The sequence below is a fragment of the Hypomesus transpacificus genome, chromosome 10, assembly GCF_021917145.1.
Source record: "Hypomesus transpacificus isolate Combined female chromosome 10, fHypTra1, whole genome shotgun sequence".
NCBI classification, from domain to species: Eukaryota; Metazoa; Chordata; class Actinopteri; order Osmeriformes; family Osmeridae; genus Hypomesus; species Hypomesus transpacificus.
In genome coordinates this window covers 13,553,251-13,572,951 of record NC_061069.1, presented here as the reverse complement: position 1 = coordinate 13,572,951, position 19,701 = coordinate 13,553,251, and the positions used below count along the sequence as shown (strand labels likewise).

The 19,701-nt window shown below is 50.3% G+C and overlaps 2 protein-coding genes across 3 annotated transcripts; both read right to left on the bottom strand.

Annotated features, from left to right (window-relative positions):
- Positions 1 to 2,411: 2,411 nt before the first annotated feature.
- Positions 2,412 to 5,404, bottom strand: rab3aa (RAB3A, member RAS oncogene family, a). Of its 2 annotated transcripts, none has more exons than XM_047027516.1 (5): positions 5,319 to 5,404; positions 3,712 to 3,936; positions 3,390 to 3,508; positions 3,134 to 3,258; positions 2,412 to 2,671 (listed from the first exon to the last, which is right to left on the bottom strand). In XM_047027516.1, the coding sequence occupies exons 2-5, from the start codon at positions 3,934 to 3,936 to the stop codon at positions 2,481 to 2,483; spliced, it is 660 nt and encodes a 219-aa protein (XP_046883472.1). In that variant the 5' UTR covers positions 5,319 to 5,404; the 3' UTR covers positions 2,412 to 2,480. The 2 variants fall into 2 exon arrangements, with proteins under 2 accessions (XP_046883472.1, XP_046883474.1); XM_047027518.1 differs by having other exon boundaries at positions 3,712 to 3,939; positions 5,319 to 5,403.
- Positions 5,405 to 6,378: 974 nt separating this feature from the next.
- Positions 6,379 to 19,647, bottom strand: pde4ca (phosphodiesterase 4C, cAMP-specific a). Its single transcript, XM_047027520.1, has 16 exons — positions 19,567 to 19,647; positions 19,271 to 19,347; positions 18,512 to 18,548; positions 18,217 to 18,290; positions 17,302 to 17,351; positions 14,866 to 14,981; positions 14,177 to 14,270; positions 13,995 to 14,064; positions 13,751 to 13,832; positions 10,801 to 10,899; positions 10,552 to 10,713; positions 9,986 to 10,085; positions 9,725 to 9,879; positions 9,479 to 9,601; positions 9,171 to 9,353; positions 6,379 to 8,998 (listed from the first exon to the last, which is right to left on the bottom strand). Exons 3-16 carry the CDS (start codon positions 18,533 to 18,535, stop codon positions 8,651 to 8,653), a joined length of 1,680 nt encoding a protein of 559 aa, XP_046883476.1. The 5' UTR covers positions 18,536 to 18,548; positions 19,271 to 19,347; positions 19,567 to 19,647; the 3' UTR covers positions 6,379 to 8,650.
- Between the last annotated feature and the right edge of the window lie 54 nt (positions 19,648 to 19,701).

Genomic DNA, 19,701 nt, shown 5'->3' with positions numbered 1-19,701 from the left:
AAACAGTTAACGTTAACAAAGTTAACAGATGCGGTAAAAAGTGTAGAAAGTGTCTGGCTATTCTGCTTCTTGTTTTAAGCGTTGACTGAGTGCAGTTCTGACTAGTGGCTCCCTAGATGGCTCCCCTAGAGGCCTGGAGCAGAACTGCAGCAGAACTGGACAAGATGTCCAACAGCCAGAAGCTGCCTGGGACAACCCCTCCACACCTGGGTCAGGGTTACCATCAGGACCTGGGGTCAGGGGTCACCATCTGGGTCAGGGTCTAAGGGTTACCATCAGGACCTGGGGTCACCATCAGGATCTAAGGGTTACCATCAGGGTCAGGGGTCACCATCTGGGTCAGGGTCTAAGGGTTACCATCAGGACTTGGGGTCAGGGGTCACCATCAGGGTCAGGGGTCACCATCAGGGTCAGGGTCAGGGCTGCTCTGCACATGCTCAGTACAACACCCAGAGGAGTGTTCAAAGTTCCTCTCTGCTGTAGGACACACACACGCTCACACACACACATGCTCACACGCTCGCACACACACATGCTCACACGCTCGCACACACACATGCTCACACGCTCGCACACACACATGCTCACACGCTCGCACACACACGCACGCTCGCACACAAACACACGCTCACACACGCTCACACACACACACACGCTCACACACACACATGCTCACACACGCTCACACACACACACGCTCACACGCTCGCACACACACATGCTCACACGCTCGCACACACACATGCTCACACGCTCGCACACACACATGCTCACACGCTCACACACACACATGCTCACACGCTCGCACACACACATGCTCACACGCTCACACACACACATGCTCACACGCTCGCACACACACATGCTCACACGCTCGCACACACACATGCTCACACGCTCACACACACACATGCTCACACGCTCGCACACACACATGCTCACACGCTCGCACACACACATGCTCACACGCTCGCACACACACATGCTCACACGCTCACACACACACATGCTCACACGCTCGCACACACACATGCTCACACGCTCACACACACACATGCTCACACGCTCGCACACACACATGCTCACACGCTCGCACACACACATGCTCACACGCTCGCACACACACGCACGCTCGCACACAAACACACGCTCACACACGCTCACACACACACATGCTCACACGCTCGCACACACACGCACACAAACACACGCTCACACACGCTCACACACACACATGCTCACACGCTCGCACACACACGCACGCTCGCACACAAACACACGCTCACACACGCTCACACACACACACACGCTCGCACACTCACCCCCTTCCTGTTCTTGGCTCTCTGCACAACACTTGACAGCCGTCCCTTCACTACCATGCAAGCAACACGCCGCCACCACCACCACCACCATCATCATCATCATCTCTAAAACATTAATAAATAAAGCTATAAATAATGTATAAATATAAACGTGGACATAATTGAGGTGATAAAGCATCTCTGTGCCTGAGCTCCAACACAACCTCTAGAACATTCACATCACTTCCATCCCCGGAACTTTTAGAAGAACTGGGTGACATCACAATGACGTCACCATGACGAACATTCTTTAGAACACCACATCCTCAGGTAACAACAAAGGGGCCAGTGTGTTTACAGTTACAGATCTTGTGTGTGTGTGTGTGTGAGAGAGAGTGTACGTGTGTGTGGTTTACGCAAGATAATTATCCTCTTGAGAATGTGTTGCACTCTAACGTGGGAGGAGCATCTCAAGGTTGTGTCCTCAAATCTAGAACAAGCTTGTTCACACCAAACATCCAAGTTAGAAAACCTCACATTCAACAACATGCACCTCCAGCAAAACAGTGAATAAACAAGAAATATTTTTTTCTTTCTTTTTACTATACGTTCCTATACTAACCCATCTTTTAAAATGATCCTCTTATTTTAGTGTAGCCCGCCACCCCTCTAGAGACAAGGAGGGTTGTTGCTAGGCAGTAGGAGGGTTGTTGCTAGGGAGTAGGACAGTTTCTGTGCCCATAAGTCCTGCTACCCCAGATCACTCCAGACTGACACTAAGTTAAATTCTGTAATCTTGATTTAGGAATGTTTTTTTTGTGGATATCTTATTATGGGATATGTTTGCAAACGTGATGTTGTATTACTTGACCTTGATATCTTTATCAGCCACTGATTGGTGGTTAGAAGCCAAGGCCAGACATATCAGCCAAGCAGAAGCCAGAGAAGCCACATACATACAGGTTGTGTGCATGTAGGGCTCTGTGTGTATGTGTGTGTGTGTAGGGCTGTGTGTGTGGGTGTAGGGCTCTGTGTGTGTGTGTGTGTGTGTGTGTGTGTGTGTGTGTGTGTGTGTGTGTGTGTAGGGCTCTGTGTGTGTGTGTGTGTGTAGGGCTGTGTGTGTTGGGCTCTGTGTGTGTGTGTGTGTTGGGCTCTGTGTGTAGGGCTGTGTGTGTGTGTTCAGCAGGCACAGTCCTGGTGGGCCCTCTGAGGCTGCTCAGTGAGCTGGGGCCCTTGCTTGGCCCCGGTCAGGGTGGGGTCAGCGTTGTCCAGACTCTCAGACATCCTCTCACAGATCACGTCCACCAAACGCTCGAACGTCTGCTTCACGTTAATGTTGTCCTTCGCACTTGTCTCAAAGTACTCAAACCCTGGGAGAGGGGAAACAGGAGTTAAGCAGTCATACCTTAACAGCATCAGAACCAGGAGCTTGAATCAGTCATGACAGATGTTCTCCTATTTTCTCCTATCCTCCTTTATTCAGCCAGGTAGGCTAGTTGAGAACAAGTTCTCATTTACAACTGCGACCTGGCCAAGATTCAACATAGCAATAAGACATATACAACAGAGTTTCACATAGAATAAACAAGCATAATAAGCATAGTAATTACAAATAAAACAGTTTAACACTGAGGATAAAAGTGCAGGTAGAAATACTGGAGTGCAAAGGAGCAAGATTAAATAAATCATCTGTGATAGACTGCATCCAATTTATTGAGTATATTGTTGGCGGCTAATTTATATATGACATGGTTCTACCCTAACTCTGAGTGTGTGTTTGCTCTAGCGTGTGTGTGTGTGTATTGTAGTGTGTGTGTATGTGAGAGCCTCACCTAACTGGTCAGACAGCTGCCTCCCTCTCTCTGCAGCCACCACCCTCTCGTCCTCCATGTCACACTTGTTCCCCACCAGCAGCACCTGGGCGTTGTCCCAGGAGTACGTCTTGATCTGGGTGGCCCTACGCGCACACACACACACACACACAGTTAACATATACGCTATACAATCATAACCACATCCAAACACATCAGTGACACACAGAGAAACAGACAGATACACACACACACACGGAAACACACCCAGACTCACCAGTCCTGCACAGCGTTGAAGGAGTCTTCGTTGGTGATGTCGTACATGAGAATGAAGCCCATGGCTCCTCTGTAGTAGGCTGTGGTGATGGTCCTGTATCTCTCTTGCCCTGCTGTGTCCTGGACACACACACACACACAAGCACACACACAAGCACACGCACAAGTTCTTACTCGTACAGTGTATATACAGTGTCTGTGCATGCGGGTGTGTGAGGGCATGTGGGTGTGGTGTGTGTATGAGTGTGCATGCGTGTGTGTATGTTACGTGTGTGAATGCGTGTGTGCAGGTGTGTGTGTGTCACCTCCCTGTCCTCCCTCACCCAGATCTGCAGCTTGATCCTCTTGTCGTTCCTGTAGATGGTCTTCACCTTGAAGTCTATTCCCACCGTGCTGACAAAGGCCGGCGTGAACGAGTCGTCAGCGTAGCGGAAAAGGAAGCTGGTCTTGCCGACGCTGCTGTTGCCAATGATGAGGATCTTGAACATGTAGTCAAAGTTCTGGTCTGACGACTCCTTCTGCCCGTAAGAGGCTGTTGCTGACGCCATCTTCTGACAGGAGGAGGAGGGAGGAGGATGAGTGTGTTGGGAGTCAGGTGGCTGAGCGGTTAGGGATCGGGCTAGTAATCTGAAGGTTGCCAGTTCGATTCCTGGCCATGCCAAATGACGTTGTGTCCTTGGGCAAGGCACTTCACCCTGCTTGCCTCGGGGGGAATGTCCCTGTACTTACTGTAAGTCGTTCTGGATAAGAGCGTCTGCTAAATGACTAAATGTGTGTGTGTCTGTGTGAAGGGTGTGTCTGTATATCGGTGTGTGTGTTAACATGTCTGTCTGTGTATGTAGCTGTGTTTTGGTATGTGTGTGTGCAGGCGTGTCCGTCAAGTTTAACAGTAAAGAAGTATGAGTTAAACTAGGTAAACCAATCGGAGACAGAGTCTATTGTGATCATGTTTCTGTATAAGAGGATCCACAGTCAGACTGAAGCAGGGGTGTGGAGCAACCTGAAGTCTGACAGGAACACTTCTGGTTCTAACCTTCCACTTCTGTTCTCCATCCATTCCAACATCCTCCTCCTCCTCTCTCCTCCTCCACCCATTCCTTCCTCTCTCCTCCTCCCCTCCCCTCCTTTCTCACTACTCTCTGTTTAGTGGGATAATCATGTGGAAGGTGAACTCGAGAACATCCAGCTGTTTATCCTGGATAACACAATGTTTTCTACGGTCCATGGGCAAACCATAACACGAGCTGTAGCGATAACAACAAGCTATAACTTGTACGTAACGGCGGAGCGAGACCGGTCTCTGACCGAGATAACGGGAGCGGAAGCGGTAGGGCTTAAACTAAGCATCGGCTCACCCGTATATCCAGTCAGTGATAGAACAGCATAACCCTTCACCCTGTGAGCAGCATAATAACTAGCATACAGGCAGTATTATAGTGCCTATGTGTGTTGAAACTTGGTCATGAATATATAGTCCATATGGTCCGCTTTTCAACACGTTGGAGGTAGCTGCGTTGCATTGCGCTGAGATGAAGCTGGTTTGAAACACTGACCAGCTGGTTGGCTTGCTAGCTAATAAGCTAAAGCTACCGCTTTACTGACACTGGCTGATCCTTGCTTACAAACAAAATGCTGCTACCCCGTACACTGGCAATATTCATTGAATATTCCCAGTAATACAGAAAACCACACAGGCAGTTAAAACATGAACGCAACCGATAATTATAGCAGCTCCCAAGCTAGCAGGACCACCCGGCTCTGAGGTTAGCTAGATAAGCATCCTAGCTATGTCAAATGAAGGTTACTCTTCCTTATTTCATCAGCAAATTTCTGTCCTTTACATCTCGTGTTTTTTCATATATCAAGAAATCCCATTGCGGTGTAGTTATTTGTTGCCATGCATTTGTAAAGAGATTAGCCAAAGGCTTACCGTGAAATATCCGTTTTATCTCACTGCTCCTTTGCTGTCTTGGTGGTGCACCTGCAGGAGCTCGAGCGTCTGTTGATTGACTGCCATGGATGGGGCGGGTTCGTAAGGAGCTAAAGAATGACTGGCAGTATAAAGAACCAAACAGCATGTTGGGCGTGCAGGCCCCGCCTACCCTGCTCTTGACTCCAGGGCTCCGTAGTATTGACGTTGATCACCGGGGGGGAATTATTTATTTAACAAAATCCATAAAATATCCATTTATCAAAATAAATGTTAGACATATGTTCTTATCTGCATAGATTCAGTCAATCAAATAAAATCACATGTATTCATATAGCCCTTTTTACAAACAATGTCACAGAGGGCTTCACATATGCCCAAAGAAATGGCCCTCAATCAACCTAAATCCTTTATGTGTGTGTGTTTGGTCACCAGTAAGCCTGACTGAACACAGAAAGGCAAAGCATGATAACGTTTCCTTTATTGGCAAGTTACAGACAGAGACAGAGACAGAGAGACAGAGAGACAGAGAGACAGAGAGACAGAGAGACAGAGAGAGAGAGAGAGAGAGAGAGAGAGAGAGACTACAGCAAACGGCTGTAGGTGGATTGTCAAGGCTGAGCAGAGGGAGAGACGGCGAAAGAGAGAGAGAGATGGAGAGATTTGGAGTAAGAGGAGGACAGGGACATGGAGGAGGAGAAGAACAATATTTCTCAGAGGAGAGAATAGTCTTGATCTTTAACTACTGATAGTTTATTATCTGTAGAAACCTGAAAGTGTTTTTGCTTCATAGTTGACAGTAAGTAAAACATCTGAGTGGTTGAAATCTGACTCATTTAAATAACTATCCAGCCAGTCAGCCATCCATCCAAACAGTCAGCCAGTCAGTCAGCTGAACTAAAGCAGATGATCCTGATGCTGTAACACGCTGCATGCAGCTTCGGAAACATACCTTTATAGAACTAAAGATTTAAGCGGCAGTGGTCCAGCCTGTACTATTAATTAACCATAGAACCCCCCAAAACACCACACACACAAACACACAGAGGAAGGTGCAGAGCTTTTATGCATACCATATAAAGTGCTTTGGTTTTCTGTACATACAGGTCTCACCTTTCACAACATGTTAACACAGTTAGAAAGTGTTAGAGGAGGGGGGTTAGGAGAGAGGGAGAGGGAGGAGAGAGAAGGGGGGGTGGTCCAGGGTCACCTGACATGCTGTCAGGCTGATGGAAACTGTCCTGGGAGAAGGGGGGGTGGTCCAGGGTCACTTGACATGCTGTCAGGCTGATGGAAACTGTCCTGGGAGAAGGGGGGGTGGTCCAGGGTCACCTGACATGCTGTCAGGCTGATGGAAACTGTCCTGGGAGAAGGGGGGGTGGTCCAGGGTCACTTGACATGCTGTCAGGCTGATGGAAACTGTCCTGGGAGAAGGGGGGGGGTGGTCCAGGGTCACCTGACATGCTGTCAGGCTGATGGAAACTGTCCTGGGAGAAGGGGGGGTGGTCCAGGGTCACTTGACATGCTGTCAGGCTGATGGAAACTGTCCTGGGAGAAGGGGGGGTGGTCCAGGGTCACCTGACATGCTGTCAGGCTGATGGAAACTGTCCTGGGAGAAGGGGGGGTGGTCCAGGGTCACCTGACATGCTGTCAGGCTGATGGAAACTGTCCTGGGAGAAGGGGGGGTGGTCCAGGGTCACTTGACATGCTGTCAGGCTGATGGAAACTGTCCTGGGAGAAGGGGGGGTGGTCCAGGGTCACCTGACATGCTGTCAGGCTGATGGAAACTGTCCTGGGAGAAGGGGGGGTGGTCCAGGGTCACCTGACATGCTGTCAGGCTGATGGAAACTGTCCTGGGAGAAGGGGGGGTGGTCCAGGGTCACCTGACATGCTGTCAGGCTGATGGAAACTGTCCTGGGAGAAGGGGGGGTGGTCCAGGGTCACCTGACATGCTGTCAGGCTGATGGAAACTGTCCTGGGAGAAGGGCGGGTGGTCCAGGGTCACCTGACATGCTGTCAGGCTGATGGAAACTGTCCTGGGAGAAGGGGGGGTGGTCCAGGGTCACCTGACATGCTGTCAGGCTGATGGAAACTGTCCTGGGAGAAGGGGGGGTGGTCCAGGGTCACCTGACATGCTGTCAGGCTGATGGAAACTGTCCTGGGAGAAGGGGGGGTGGTCCAGGGTCACCTGACATGCTGTCAGGCTGATGGAAACTGTCCTGGGAGAAGGGGGGGTGGTCCAGGGTCACCTGACATGCTGTCAGGCTGATGGAAACTGTCCTGGGAGAAGGGGGGGTGGTCCAGGGTCACCTGACATGCTGTCAGGCTGATGGAAACTGTCCTGGGGCAGAGTGGAAAGTACAGTAGCCTAGCATTCTGCTGCCATGGCAACGCTGCCCTGCATCGACCCCTCCATCTAGCACACACACCGCCTCTCGGCATCATGGGACAGGCACACAACACCAACAATAACAATATTAAACTTTCATAATGGACAGTGCTTCTTGTTTTTCAGGCTGTTGCTTTATAAATGTAATGTTTGTGATGGTTGTCCATGTCACCAGCTCAGTCGTAAAGAGTTTAACTACAGATCAAGAGGTTGCAGGTTCAAATTCCCTGTGTACTCTGTGTACCCTGTGTAAAGCATCTGCTAAACTAACATCTTTACTATTATTAAAGTGTCTGTTAATTGAATATTGTTATTTTTCATCAACCTGAAGGTCGATGGAAGCAGGATGGTTGTTCTGCAGCGCTTCCTACTGGTCACCTCCTAGCAGGGTGGTGATTGGCTCTAGCCCTTAATAGCAGGGTGGTGATTGGCTCAAGCCATTAGTAGCAGGGTGGTGATTGGCTGTGGGCTACAATGAAAAATCCTGAAGTTGAGGGTGGAAATTAGACAGGTGAAGAAAAAGCAGGTTTACAGTAAAAAAACGGATGTAAGATTAGATTAAATAAACTTGGACACAAATAGGTGATTCTAAGCTGAAGTGTTCATTATGGGGTTAGGGTGAACATCAGATTTCACTCTCCTAATCGTTCCTTTGTAAATCTTTAGTCTGTCATGGTGGCTGCATCTCCCCCAGCATCCACTAGGGGGAAGACTGAGCACACCTGTCCCCAGCACAGGAAGAGGAAGTGGAGCAGGACTGGGGGATTCTGGGTATTGCACTTTGGCTCAGAACCACTAAGGGCACTGTGGAGCTAGTGGAACATCACTTCCTCCAGAAAGTGGGTGGCAGTACGAAAATACATTTCCTCACATTTCCATCAATCCTCCCATCCTCCTGTCCTTCCTCCCTCCGGAATGTCCAAACAGGGACAGGGTTCTGGGGTTATGTTCCAGTTCTTGTGCAGGTCACACCCCCACTACCTTCCCCCTCCTCCCAGTCTGTTGACAAGGTCCTCACAGCCCCTAGCAACACGGATGTTGTAGGGGGCAGGCGGTGAGTGCCGCCAAGATGGCATCTGCCGTCCGCCACACCAGGCTCCTCCCCCTCAAGGGGCGGGGTCTCTTGCTCTGACTCCTCCCCCTCCTCTTCCAGCGTGGGGCTATGGGGCACCATGCTCAGGTACCACTCCCTGTTGTCCTCCAGGGTGTCCAGGAGCTCCTGGGCATCAGGGTGCACCAGGTCTGCCCACGTCTCCCACAGGGGGTGGGCGATGTAGTCTATAAATCCCACCTGGAGAGGAGAGGAGAAGAGAGGAGGATGACAGAGAGATGAAGTGTATAAACCACCTGGAGAGGAGAGTGGGTTGAGAGAGAGGGGAAAGGAAAGAGGGAGACAGGGAGAGAGACAGGGAGGGAGAGAGACAGAGGGAGAGACAGGGAGAGAGAGGAGAGGTAAAGTTGACCTGGTTCTTCTCGACGGAGGCATTGTGTTTGTCACACATGGGGCTGATGTCCATGCCCCTCTCCCTCTCTCGGTCCCCCTGCAGGAAGAACTCCTGCATGATGCACTCTGTCCAGCGGCGGTACAGCTGCAGGGGCTTGGTGGGGTTACTGAGGTCTGCACAGTGCACCATGTTCTGGAGGACCTGCACACACACACACACATGCAAGTACACATACACAAACACACACGTAGTTCAGTAGACTATCCCAGTCTGGTGAGAGAGGTGAGAGGTAGAAACCAACAAGTGATGTTTGTGGGTGTGGCTACCTGGATGCGGTCTGAGTAGTTGTCCAATAGGAGCTCTCCTGAGCTGGTCACCTTCTTGGTCTCCACCATGGTCTTCAGATCAGCCAGCAGGGTCATGTGCTTAGACATGTCTGTAGCTAAGACCTACACACACACACATAGCACACAAACTCATACATCCAGCACACTGCACACACATAAACACCACACACACAGCACACCAGAAAGCAGTCAGTATTTGTGTGTGTGTGTGTGAGAGCGTCTCACCATGTCAATGACCAGCTTGCGGAGAGACTGTCTCTGCTTCTTGGGAAGGTTCTGGAAGATGTCACAGCTGGGCTCCTGCAGCAGCTTGAAGCCCACGGCCAGGTGGTGGTTCTCCAGGACCGACGAGTCGTTATACATGAGGGCCAGCTCCGAGTCTGCACACACACACACACACAGTGCAAACACGCATGGATCATTTCGTTTACTGGCAGATATTAGAATGAGAATAAGGGATATTTGTGTGTGTGAGTGTGAACTCACTGGTGTTGATGAGGAACTGGTTGGAGACTCCAGGGTGGTCAACATCATGGATGGCAGCAGCAAACAGAGCAGCCAGGATCTCTAGATCAGTAAACACACCCTGACACACACACCATACACACACACCATATACACACGCACCATATACACACACACAGGTTTAGGCGCGTATATATGTCTGTGTGTCTGAGTGTGTGGTGTGTGTGCTGTGTACCTCCAGCGCAGGGCTGGACAGCAGCATGTGTGTGTGCTGTGTACCTCCAGCGTAGGGCTGGACAGCAGCATGTGTGTGTGCTGTGTACCTCCAGCGTAGGGCTGGACAGCAGCATGTGTGTGTGCTGTGTACCTCCAGCGTAGGGCTGGACAGCAGCATGTGTGTGTGCTGTGTACCTCCAGCGTAGGGCTGGACAGCAGCATGTGTGTGTGCTGTGTACCTCCAGCGTAGGGCTGGACAGCAGCATGTGTGTGTGCTGTGTACCTCCAGCATAGGGCTGGACAGCAGCATGTGTGTGTGCTGTGTACCTCCAGCATAGGGCTGGACAGCAGCATGTGTGTGGTGTGTGTACCTCCAGCGCAGGGCTGGAGAGCAGCACGTGTGTGGACTGGACCACGTCCGCAGCGTGGATGTTGTTGTGGTAGGAGGTGGAGGAGTACTGCTGCTCCAGCATCAGCAGGAAGCTCAGCAGGCTGGAGAGTGGGATCTGGAACGACTTCAGCAGGCTCCTCTCCTTCACACACACACACAGGGGTGAGGGAGGTGAGGAAGGAGGGGGTGAGGGCAGACCTGAAGGGGTGAGGGAGGGTTGAGAGCAGACCTGGAAGATGGTGTACATGGTGACGGTGAGGGGGCGACAGCCGGAGTACTTTGAGATCTTGAAGATGTCCACGCCCCAGCGACCAATCCCCTCCAACTCCTGGAGGGAAGGACATGTCACCATGGAGACCAGACCTGGGGGCCTGTACTACGAAGATTTGGCGTTAGCGAGGTAACTTCAGGTTCAACCCAGGGTTTTCTGTACTACGACGGTGGATCACTTGTTACCGGGGCAGATCACCATAGTAACACACGCTGAACGCCTAACCTGGTCAGCAGCAGGTTAAGTTGGAGATCAGAGATCAACCGGTATAAAAGCCCCGCCCACTAACTAATTCTTGAGGGGTAATGGTGGCACCGTTCATAGAAGATCCTGTGGAGCTTGGTGCGCGGATAGTGAGAGGTGCGCTCAGAAGAGCCAGCACATCAGAATCATCAAGGTTTTTAATCGCCATGAAAGTTTGCACAGACAAGCAATTTGCTTTGGCAGGAAGGTGCATACATTAAACATATAGGAATCCTAAAAAATGTAATATGAGATCTTAAGGTACATAGACCAGCAATGCATAGAATTAAAATAATTTAGAGAAACATTTAGATATCGACAAATCCCTTTGGCATTCCCTGAGTATCTTTATGAAAGATATCGATTCTCAGCTGAGGGAACTACGTATCTTTGCCAGCTTCTTGAGCCGTATGTTGCCAACGTGACACATCGAAGCCGTGCGCTCACAGTCCCACAGACTGTATGCATAGCGTTGCGTTATTTCGCTAAGGGTACTTTTATGTAGTGTCATGTTGATATGTTATTCCTATTCACTGGGGTGTCTCCCCTTAACCCCTTCAGTTGTCCTTGGGTTGCTTTGAGCCCATTTTAGAATTATTTCCAAATCAGAAATGTGGGTTTCCTTCAACCAAAACATTTAAAACCAAAAAGAACAATGTGTATGGTACCGTACAATGCTGTTCATAAGTGAAATAAATGATCATTTCACTACTTTCATTGAATTCGGGTGTTTCATTCACTTTTGTAGCATTTTTCAAAAAGAATAAATAGGATATTGAAAGAAAGAAATGGTGAAAACCCCCACTAGAGACTCAAAAGGCACAACAAAAAAGCCACAAAAAGGTATAAAAAAGACCAAAACATAGAAAAGAGTTTAACAAATACATCCTCATGTGTTCTCCCTTTCCTAGGAACAGAGAAAAAGAATATCAGTGTAACAAAGTTTAGTGATATTCATTCAGTCATGTAGTATCTCTTTTCATATTCCAGTTTTCTATCTCTAGCCTTGTTTTTTTATTAAAAGCCTCTTACACCCTATATTGAGCGTCTTATACTATTGAGCTCCAGGGTTCTTTTATACAGGGCCCTCACATTGTCTGCTCCAACCTGAAACAAAGAACATTGTCCCTTTGCAAGGCACACTTTGAGAAAGTTAAAGGTGTCCATTTGACTACTGTGTTTCAAGGTACATTGCGTATACCTTGTGGCTTTGTCTTAGCCTTGAAGTGGAGGCTAAATGTAAATGTTTAATGTAAATGTTTAATGTAAATGTTAAATGTTAAATGTTAAATGTAAATGTTAAATGTTAAATGTTAAATGCAAAATCTAAATGTTAAATGTTAAATGTTAAATCTAAATCTAAATGTTAAATCTAAATGTTAAATGTCTAATTCACACATTTAGCTAGCCACGCCCCACTTTTCTGGATTTTTGTGGAAACCACATGATTTTTCACCTGGCTGTTTTTCAAAAGGAGTCCTGAAGATTATACGGTGATCATTGAAAGAGCTGTTGTAGCTGGTGTTCGAACGGCTCTTCTTGACCGACCTACACTAAACACATCTTCCGAAACAACAACCACCACATCATTGCCATCGGGAAGTACTGAAATGATGCGTTTTATAAAAGAGAGGGAGAGAATGTTCTGATTTGGGAAGCTCTGTACATAACCAATGCATTGAACGTTTTAACCGGGACTTAAATACTAATTGCAGTCATGCAAAAACATTATTTCAAAGAGTGCAGCAATTTTTTTTCAAGAAAATTGTAAACCTGTAATTTCGTTGTTTGGTACATCTTTTTGAATCGAGATAAACGGCTCACTAAGACCTGAGTGAATCAGCATGTAAACATGTTTTTACAGTTAAAGCACAGCCAGTGCAAGCAATGGAGCTTCATTTAAAGAAACCAAATAGCTTTCAGTTTATATTCAGAATGTTCTCTTTTTGATTCGCAGCTGTGCCACATGCTGTCCTTATGCAAAGCACTTTGCCGTAAGTTGCTGAAGGGGGATTGTCCCTGCACTTTACATTAGTTGCTCTGTGTAAAATTTCTAAAATGAAAGCATTTTTGAAGTTGGCTTTGATGTAAATGGTATTTGATGTAAATTATTCAATGATAAGGTGTTGGCAAAACAACTGCTGCAAATGAGGCCTGTTAAGAATTGATAAAACAATTAGTATTTTCAAATAGTACTATTAAAAACATCACCATCATTGAATACTTCAAATCAGTTGAATGGCACTTGTGATTAAAAGTACGATAAAAATGTGCACGATTCATGAATTATTTTCCTTGACTACCCTTCACTACTGACAGCCATGTGAAAAATCACGTGGTTTCCAGAAAAATCCAGAAAAGAGGGGCGTGGCTACCTAAATGTGTGAATTACACATTTAACATTTAGATTTACATTAAACATTTACATTAAACATTTACATTAAACATTGCATTTATTTGTGCTAAATATGTGAAAACTGAGCAGGAAAAACGGACGTGCACCCTTTTACAAACGGCGCCCCATAGTGATACTGTTTATCGTGATTGCGATTGTTACGCTTTGTGTAGCCGGGTAACTGAAAGTAATCTAGAGCATGTTGATCTTAAATCGTAGTACAGGCCCCTGGTCTGATCCAGACCCTACCTGGTCTAATCTAGAACCTACCTTGGCGAGCAGGTCCTCCTGGCCGGAGCACACCCCGAAGCGAGGGAAGACAAGGCCGGGGACGAGGCTGGGGGTGAGGCCGGGGGTGAGGCCGGGGGTGAGGCTGGGGGTGAGGCTGGGGGTGAGGCCAGGGGTGAGGCTGGGGGTGAGGCCGGGGGTGAGGCTGGGGGTGAGGCCGGGGGTGAGGCTGGGGGTGAGGCCGGGGGTGAGGCTGGGGGTGAGGCCGGGGGTGAGGCTGGGTTTCTTCACCACGCTGATCTGGGACATGGGCTGCTTCTCCCCCTGGATTGGGACGTCCATATCATGCTGCTTCTCTGTAGGACAGGAGGGGGAGAGGAGAGAGGAGAGGGAGGGTTAGAGGAGAGGAAGGGAGGAGGGTTAGAGGAAAGAGGAGGAGAAGGGAGGAGGGAGAAAGGGAGGACCTACCCAGGAAGGTGCTGGAGATGAACTCTGACACCTGGTTTCCTGAGCGACTGGTCTCTGACAGCTGAGTTAGCTCTCTGTTCAGCATCCTCTTGAACTGAAACAACAACAACAATTTCACAACATGATCATTGTTTGTGTATGTGATTGCAAATGTCTGTGTGTGCATGTAAGAGTGTGAGCACGTGTGTGTGTGCGTGTTCATTCATTCGTGATCGCCTCCTTCCTGAACATTGTCCGGGGACACGGAGAAAGGCTCTTTATTTTTCTGGCATCCGAGCTCCAAATAAAGTGGGATATGAATAAACGCCAAAGCGTGCATGGGTCTGGTGCAGTAGTTCAACCGTCAGCTGAAGCACCGTGGTGCTTATCCTGCTCGCCAAAGTCACGGTTACTACTGCACGAACACAGTCTGCGCGGCGTTCTATAACTAGCGAGCTCGGACTCTGATTGTATCGGTGCTGCGTGCTGAAATACCGAAAGAGTGTCATCGGAGGACAGAGGATTCATCAGCTGTGAGGTTTGCACGCTTGCGCTCTCTCTCCACTACTATGCGACACCTAGATTTGCGCCCCCAGGGGGGGGGGGGGGGGCGCTGTTCATACGTCTCGCCTAGGGCGCCGAATGTGCTAGGACCGGCACTGCGTGCGTGTGTTTAGAATGTGTGTATGTGTGTGTGAGTGTGTGTGTACCTTGTTGGAAGCCATCTCACTGACTGAGTGTCTGGTCTTCAGAGTCTCCAGCTGGTCCAGACACCAGTCCAGCTCATCCAGGGTCTCTACAGCCAGCTGCTGATGGGGCTCTTCTGCTGACCGCACAACAAGAACACAAAATCACCGCAACACCACCCCAACACGACCACAACACCACCCCGACACAACCCCAACACGACCACAACACCACCCCAACACGACCCCAACACGACCACAACACCACCCCGACACGACCCCAACACGACCACAACACCACCCCGACACAACCCCAACACGACCACAACACCACCCCAACACGACCCCAACACGACCACAACACCACCCCGACACGACCCCAACACGACCACAACACCACCCCGACATGACCTCAACACGACCACAACACTACCCCAACACCACCCCAACACAACCACAACACCACCCCGACACGACCACAACACGACCACAACACCACCGCAACACCACCCCAACACGACCACAACACCACCCCAACACGACAACAAAACCACCCCGACACGACCACAACACGACCACAACACCACCCCAACACCACCCCAACACGACCACAACACCACCCCAACACGACCACAACACCACCCCGACACGACCACAACACGACCACAACACCACCCCAACACCACCCCAACACGACCACAACACCACCCCAACACGACCACAACACCACCCCGACACAACCCCAACACGACCACAACACCACCCCAACACGACCCCAACACGACCACAACACCACCCCGACACGACCCCAACACGACCACAACACCACCCCGACATGACCTCAACACGACCACAACACTACCCCAACACCACCCCAACACAACCACAACACCACCCCGACACGACCACAACACCACCCCAACACCACCCCAACACGACCACAACACCACCCCAACACGACCACAACACCACCCCGACACGACCACAACACGACCACAACACCACCCCAACACCACCCCAACACGACCACAACACCACCCCAACACGACCACAACACCACCCCGACACGACCACAACACGACCACAACACCACCCCAACACCACCCCAACACGACCACAACACCACCCCAACACGACCACAACACCACCCCGACACGACCACAACACGACCACAACACCACCCCGACACGACCCCAACACGACCACAACACCACCCCGACACAACCCCAACACGACCACAACACCACCCCAACACGACCCCAACACGACCACAACACCACCCCGACACGACCCCAACACGACCACAACACCACCCCGACACGACCTCAACACGACCACAACACCACCCCAACACCACCCCAACACGACCACAACACCACCCAACACGACCTCAACACGACCACAACACCACCCCAACACCACCCCAACACGACCCCAACACCACCCCAACACGACCACAACACCACCCCAACACGACCACAACACGACCACAACACCACCCCAACACGACCACAACACCACCCCAACACGACCACAACACCACCCCAACACGACCCCAACACGACCACAACACCACCCCGACACGACCCCAACACCACCCCAACACCACCCCAACACCACCCCAACACCACCCCAACACGACCACAACACCACCCCAACACGACCACAACACAACCCCAACACGACCACAACACGACCACAACACCACCCCAACACCACCCCAACACGACCCCAACACCACCCCAACACAACCACAACACCACCCCAACACGACCACAACACCACCCCAACACCACCCCAACACCACCCCAACACGACCACAACACCACCCCAACACGACCACAACACCACCACAACACGACCACAACACCACCCCAACACGACCACAACACCACCCCAACACGACCACAACACCACCACAACACCACCACAACACCACCCCAACACGACCACAACACGACCACAACACCACCCCAACACCACCCCAACACGACCCCAACACCACCCCAACACGACCACAACACCACCCCAACACCACCACAACACCACCCCAACACGACCACAACACGACCACAACACCACCCCAACACCACCCCAACACGACCCCAACACCACCCCAACACGACCACAACACCACCCCAACACGACCACAACACCACCCCAACACGACCACAACACGACCACAACACCACCCCAACACCACCCCAACACCACCCCAACACGACCACAACACCACCCCAACACGACCACAACACCACCCCAACACCACCCCAACACCACCCCAACACGACCACAACACCACCCCAACACGACCACAACACCACCCCAACACCACCCCAACACCACCCCAACACGACCACAACACCACCCCAACACCACCCCAACACCACCCCAACACGACCACAACACCACCCCAACACGACCACAACAGCAGTGCAGGCCGGTGTGAGCAGCAGCTACCTGCCAGGCTGGTCTTGAACATGGAGGGAGGGTTGCTGCCTGGTGGCCTCCTGTTGACACACACATCTAGTCAGCTATATATATATATATACATACATTTACTCAGCAATATGTAACGGAGTTAGAACCGTGAAACTCGCTCCTCAGGTATGTAACAGGCCACCCGCGTCATCAAAGAGCTAGCTTTTCTTTGGCGTAGCTGGTAGAGGTCACGCTTGGCAAGTCGGAGGTCGTGCGTTCGAGCCCAGTGAGTGGCGAACGAACCTTGTCGTGACGGAGCGTGGCCACAGCTGTTACATACCCGTCACATAAATATATATACACACATCTAGTCAGCTATATACCCATACATACATCTACACATCTAGTCAGCTATATATCTACACACACATCTACATATCTAGTCAGTTATATATATATACATACTTCTACACATCTAGTCAGCTATATATCTATACATACATCTACATATCTAGTCAGTTATATATATATACATACTTCTACACATCTAGTCAGCTAGATATCTATACATACATCTACATATCTAGTCAGTTATATATATATATACATACTTCTACACATCTAGACAGCTATATATCTATACATACATCTACATATCTAGTCAGTTATATATATATACATACTTCTACACATCTAGTCAGCTATATATCTATACATACATCTACATATCTAGTCAGCTATATATCTATACATACATCTATACACACAGCATTAGATGCTACATGTGTAGTTAGCTATTTCTTTACACTTCTAGTAAGATATATGTACATATATCTACACATCTACATATCTGTACCTCTTTATCCACAACATTTAGGACAAAGGAGAAGGAGATGTGGAGAGATGAAGAGAGAGGAGAGATGAATAGAGAGAGATGAAGAGAGAGGAACCTACTTGCTTGCAGACCGGTCCTGCTGGTCGGTTATCACTGCAAAGTTGCTCCTCACCGTCCTCAGGCTGGACAGGACCTGCAAGGGGGAGATGTTACTGTGCTGGATCATCCTATATCTCTCTACTGGATCACCTCAGATCTCTCTACTGGATCACACTATATCTCTCTACTGGATCACCTTAGATCTCTCTACTGGATCACCCAGGAGGATCTATGCTGGATCACCCAGGCAGATCCCTGTGAGGGAGCAGATAGATATCTGCCATCCAGAGTCTCTCACCTGGCCAGGACACTCACCTGAGCAAACGGTGTTACAATCATCTCTTCCCCATGTCTGAAGAGGACAAGAGGCAGAGTTAGAGTGGGTCGCCATGACAACAGAACCTCACACACATGATATGCTGCCTCTGCAGGACAGTGTGACATGCTGCCTCTGCAGGACAGTGTGACATGCTGCCTCTGCAGGACAGTGTGACATGCTGCCTCTGCAGGACAGTGTGACATGCTGCCTCTGCAGGACAGTGTGACATGCAAGTTAGAACCTCACTATCTCTGCTTCTTCATCAATAAATAATACAACAATAGGAGTCTGTCAGTGGGGACCGGGGATAAGGAGGAGGAGGAGGGGAGGAGGAGGAGGAGGAGGAGGAGGAGGAGGAGGAGGAGGAGGAGGAGGAGGGGAGGACTAGGAGGAGGAGGAGGGGGGGGAGGTGGAGGAGGAGGAGGGGGGGGACGAGGAGGAGGAAGAGGAGGAGGGGGGGGGGAGGAGGAGGAGGGGAGGGTGAGGAGGAGGAGGGGACGAGGAGGAGGAAGAGGAGGAGGAGAGGGGGCGTGAGGGAAAGATGGTGGGTTGAAGGCGATTTACCCTGTTGGTATGGACCTGTGCATGAGGAAGTGGGGGGAGGAGGGGGGCAGGAGGGGGCGGGCAGGAGGGGGTGGCCAGGGGAGTCAGGGCTTTGTAACCTTGACAGTGAGGAAACGGGACCAGGAAATGTAGGGGTCAAGCGTCAGGGGTCAAGGGTCATGGTTCAGGGTTCAGGGATGAGCTCCTCTCACCGAGACAACCAGCTGACCTCCCAGTGCTTCAGGCTCTCTTCCAGAGGAACAGATGGTGACCTGCAACCGACCAGGAGCTGAAGTGGGTTCAGGTGGGAGGGGCAAGGGAGCAAGGTGGGGTGTGTATGTGTGGGGGGGAGAATTGTTGTGTGTGTGTGTGAAGAGAGGGAGGGAGGAAGAGTAGGACAACAGGGACTAACTTGAAATGCTTTATTATACACACTCTGCCGGGGTCTGCATCTGATTGGCTGGTTTCAATGCAACATGCAGGACCAGAGGGAGGAGGCGGGACTTACAATTCACTGGCGGCAGAGGCGTTCCGAGACGGTGTTTTGGGTGAAAGGTCGGAGTCTGAGCGATAGAGGAAGGACCCCCGGCGCTGGCTGTGGGAGCCTGGCAGGACCAGAGCAGAACCTGGGAGCAGCTGGGAC

Bases quoted from the DNA above. Each gene is read 5' to 3' on its own strand.
- rab3aa (XM_047027516.1), bottom strand. From the start codon at position 3,936: ATGGCGTCAGCAACAGCCTCTTACGGGCAGAAGGAGTCGTCAGACCAG. The intron at 3,509-3,711 runs GTGAGGGAGGAC...GTGTGTGTCCAG, and splicing joins GGATCAAGCTGCAGATCTGG to GACACAGCAGGGCAAGAGAG. The intron at 3,259-3,389 runs GTGAGTCTGGGT...GTGTGCGCGTAG, and splicing joins TTCAACGCTGTGCAGGACTG to GGCCACCCAGATCAAGACGT.
- pde4ca (XM_047027520.1), bottom strand. From the start codon at position 18,535: ATGATTGTAACACCGTTTGCTCAG. The intron at 14,982-17,301 runs GTAGCTGCTGCT...TTGTGCGGTCAG, and splicing joins GTTCAAGACCAGCCTGGCAG to CAGAAGAGCCCCATCAGCAG. The intron at 10,900-13,750 runs GTAGGTTCTAGA...CCTTCCCTCCAG, and splicing joins AGGAGGACCTGCTCGCCAAG to GAGTTGGAGGGGATTGGTCG.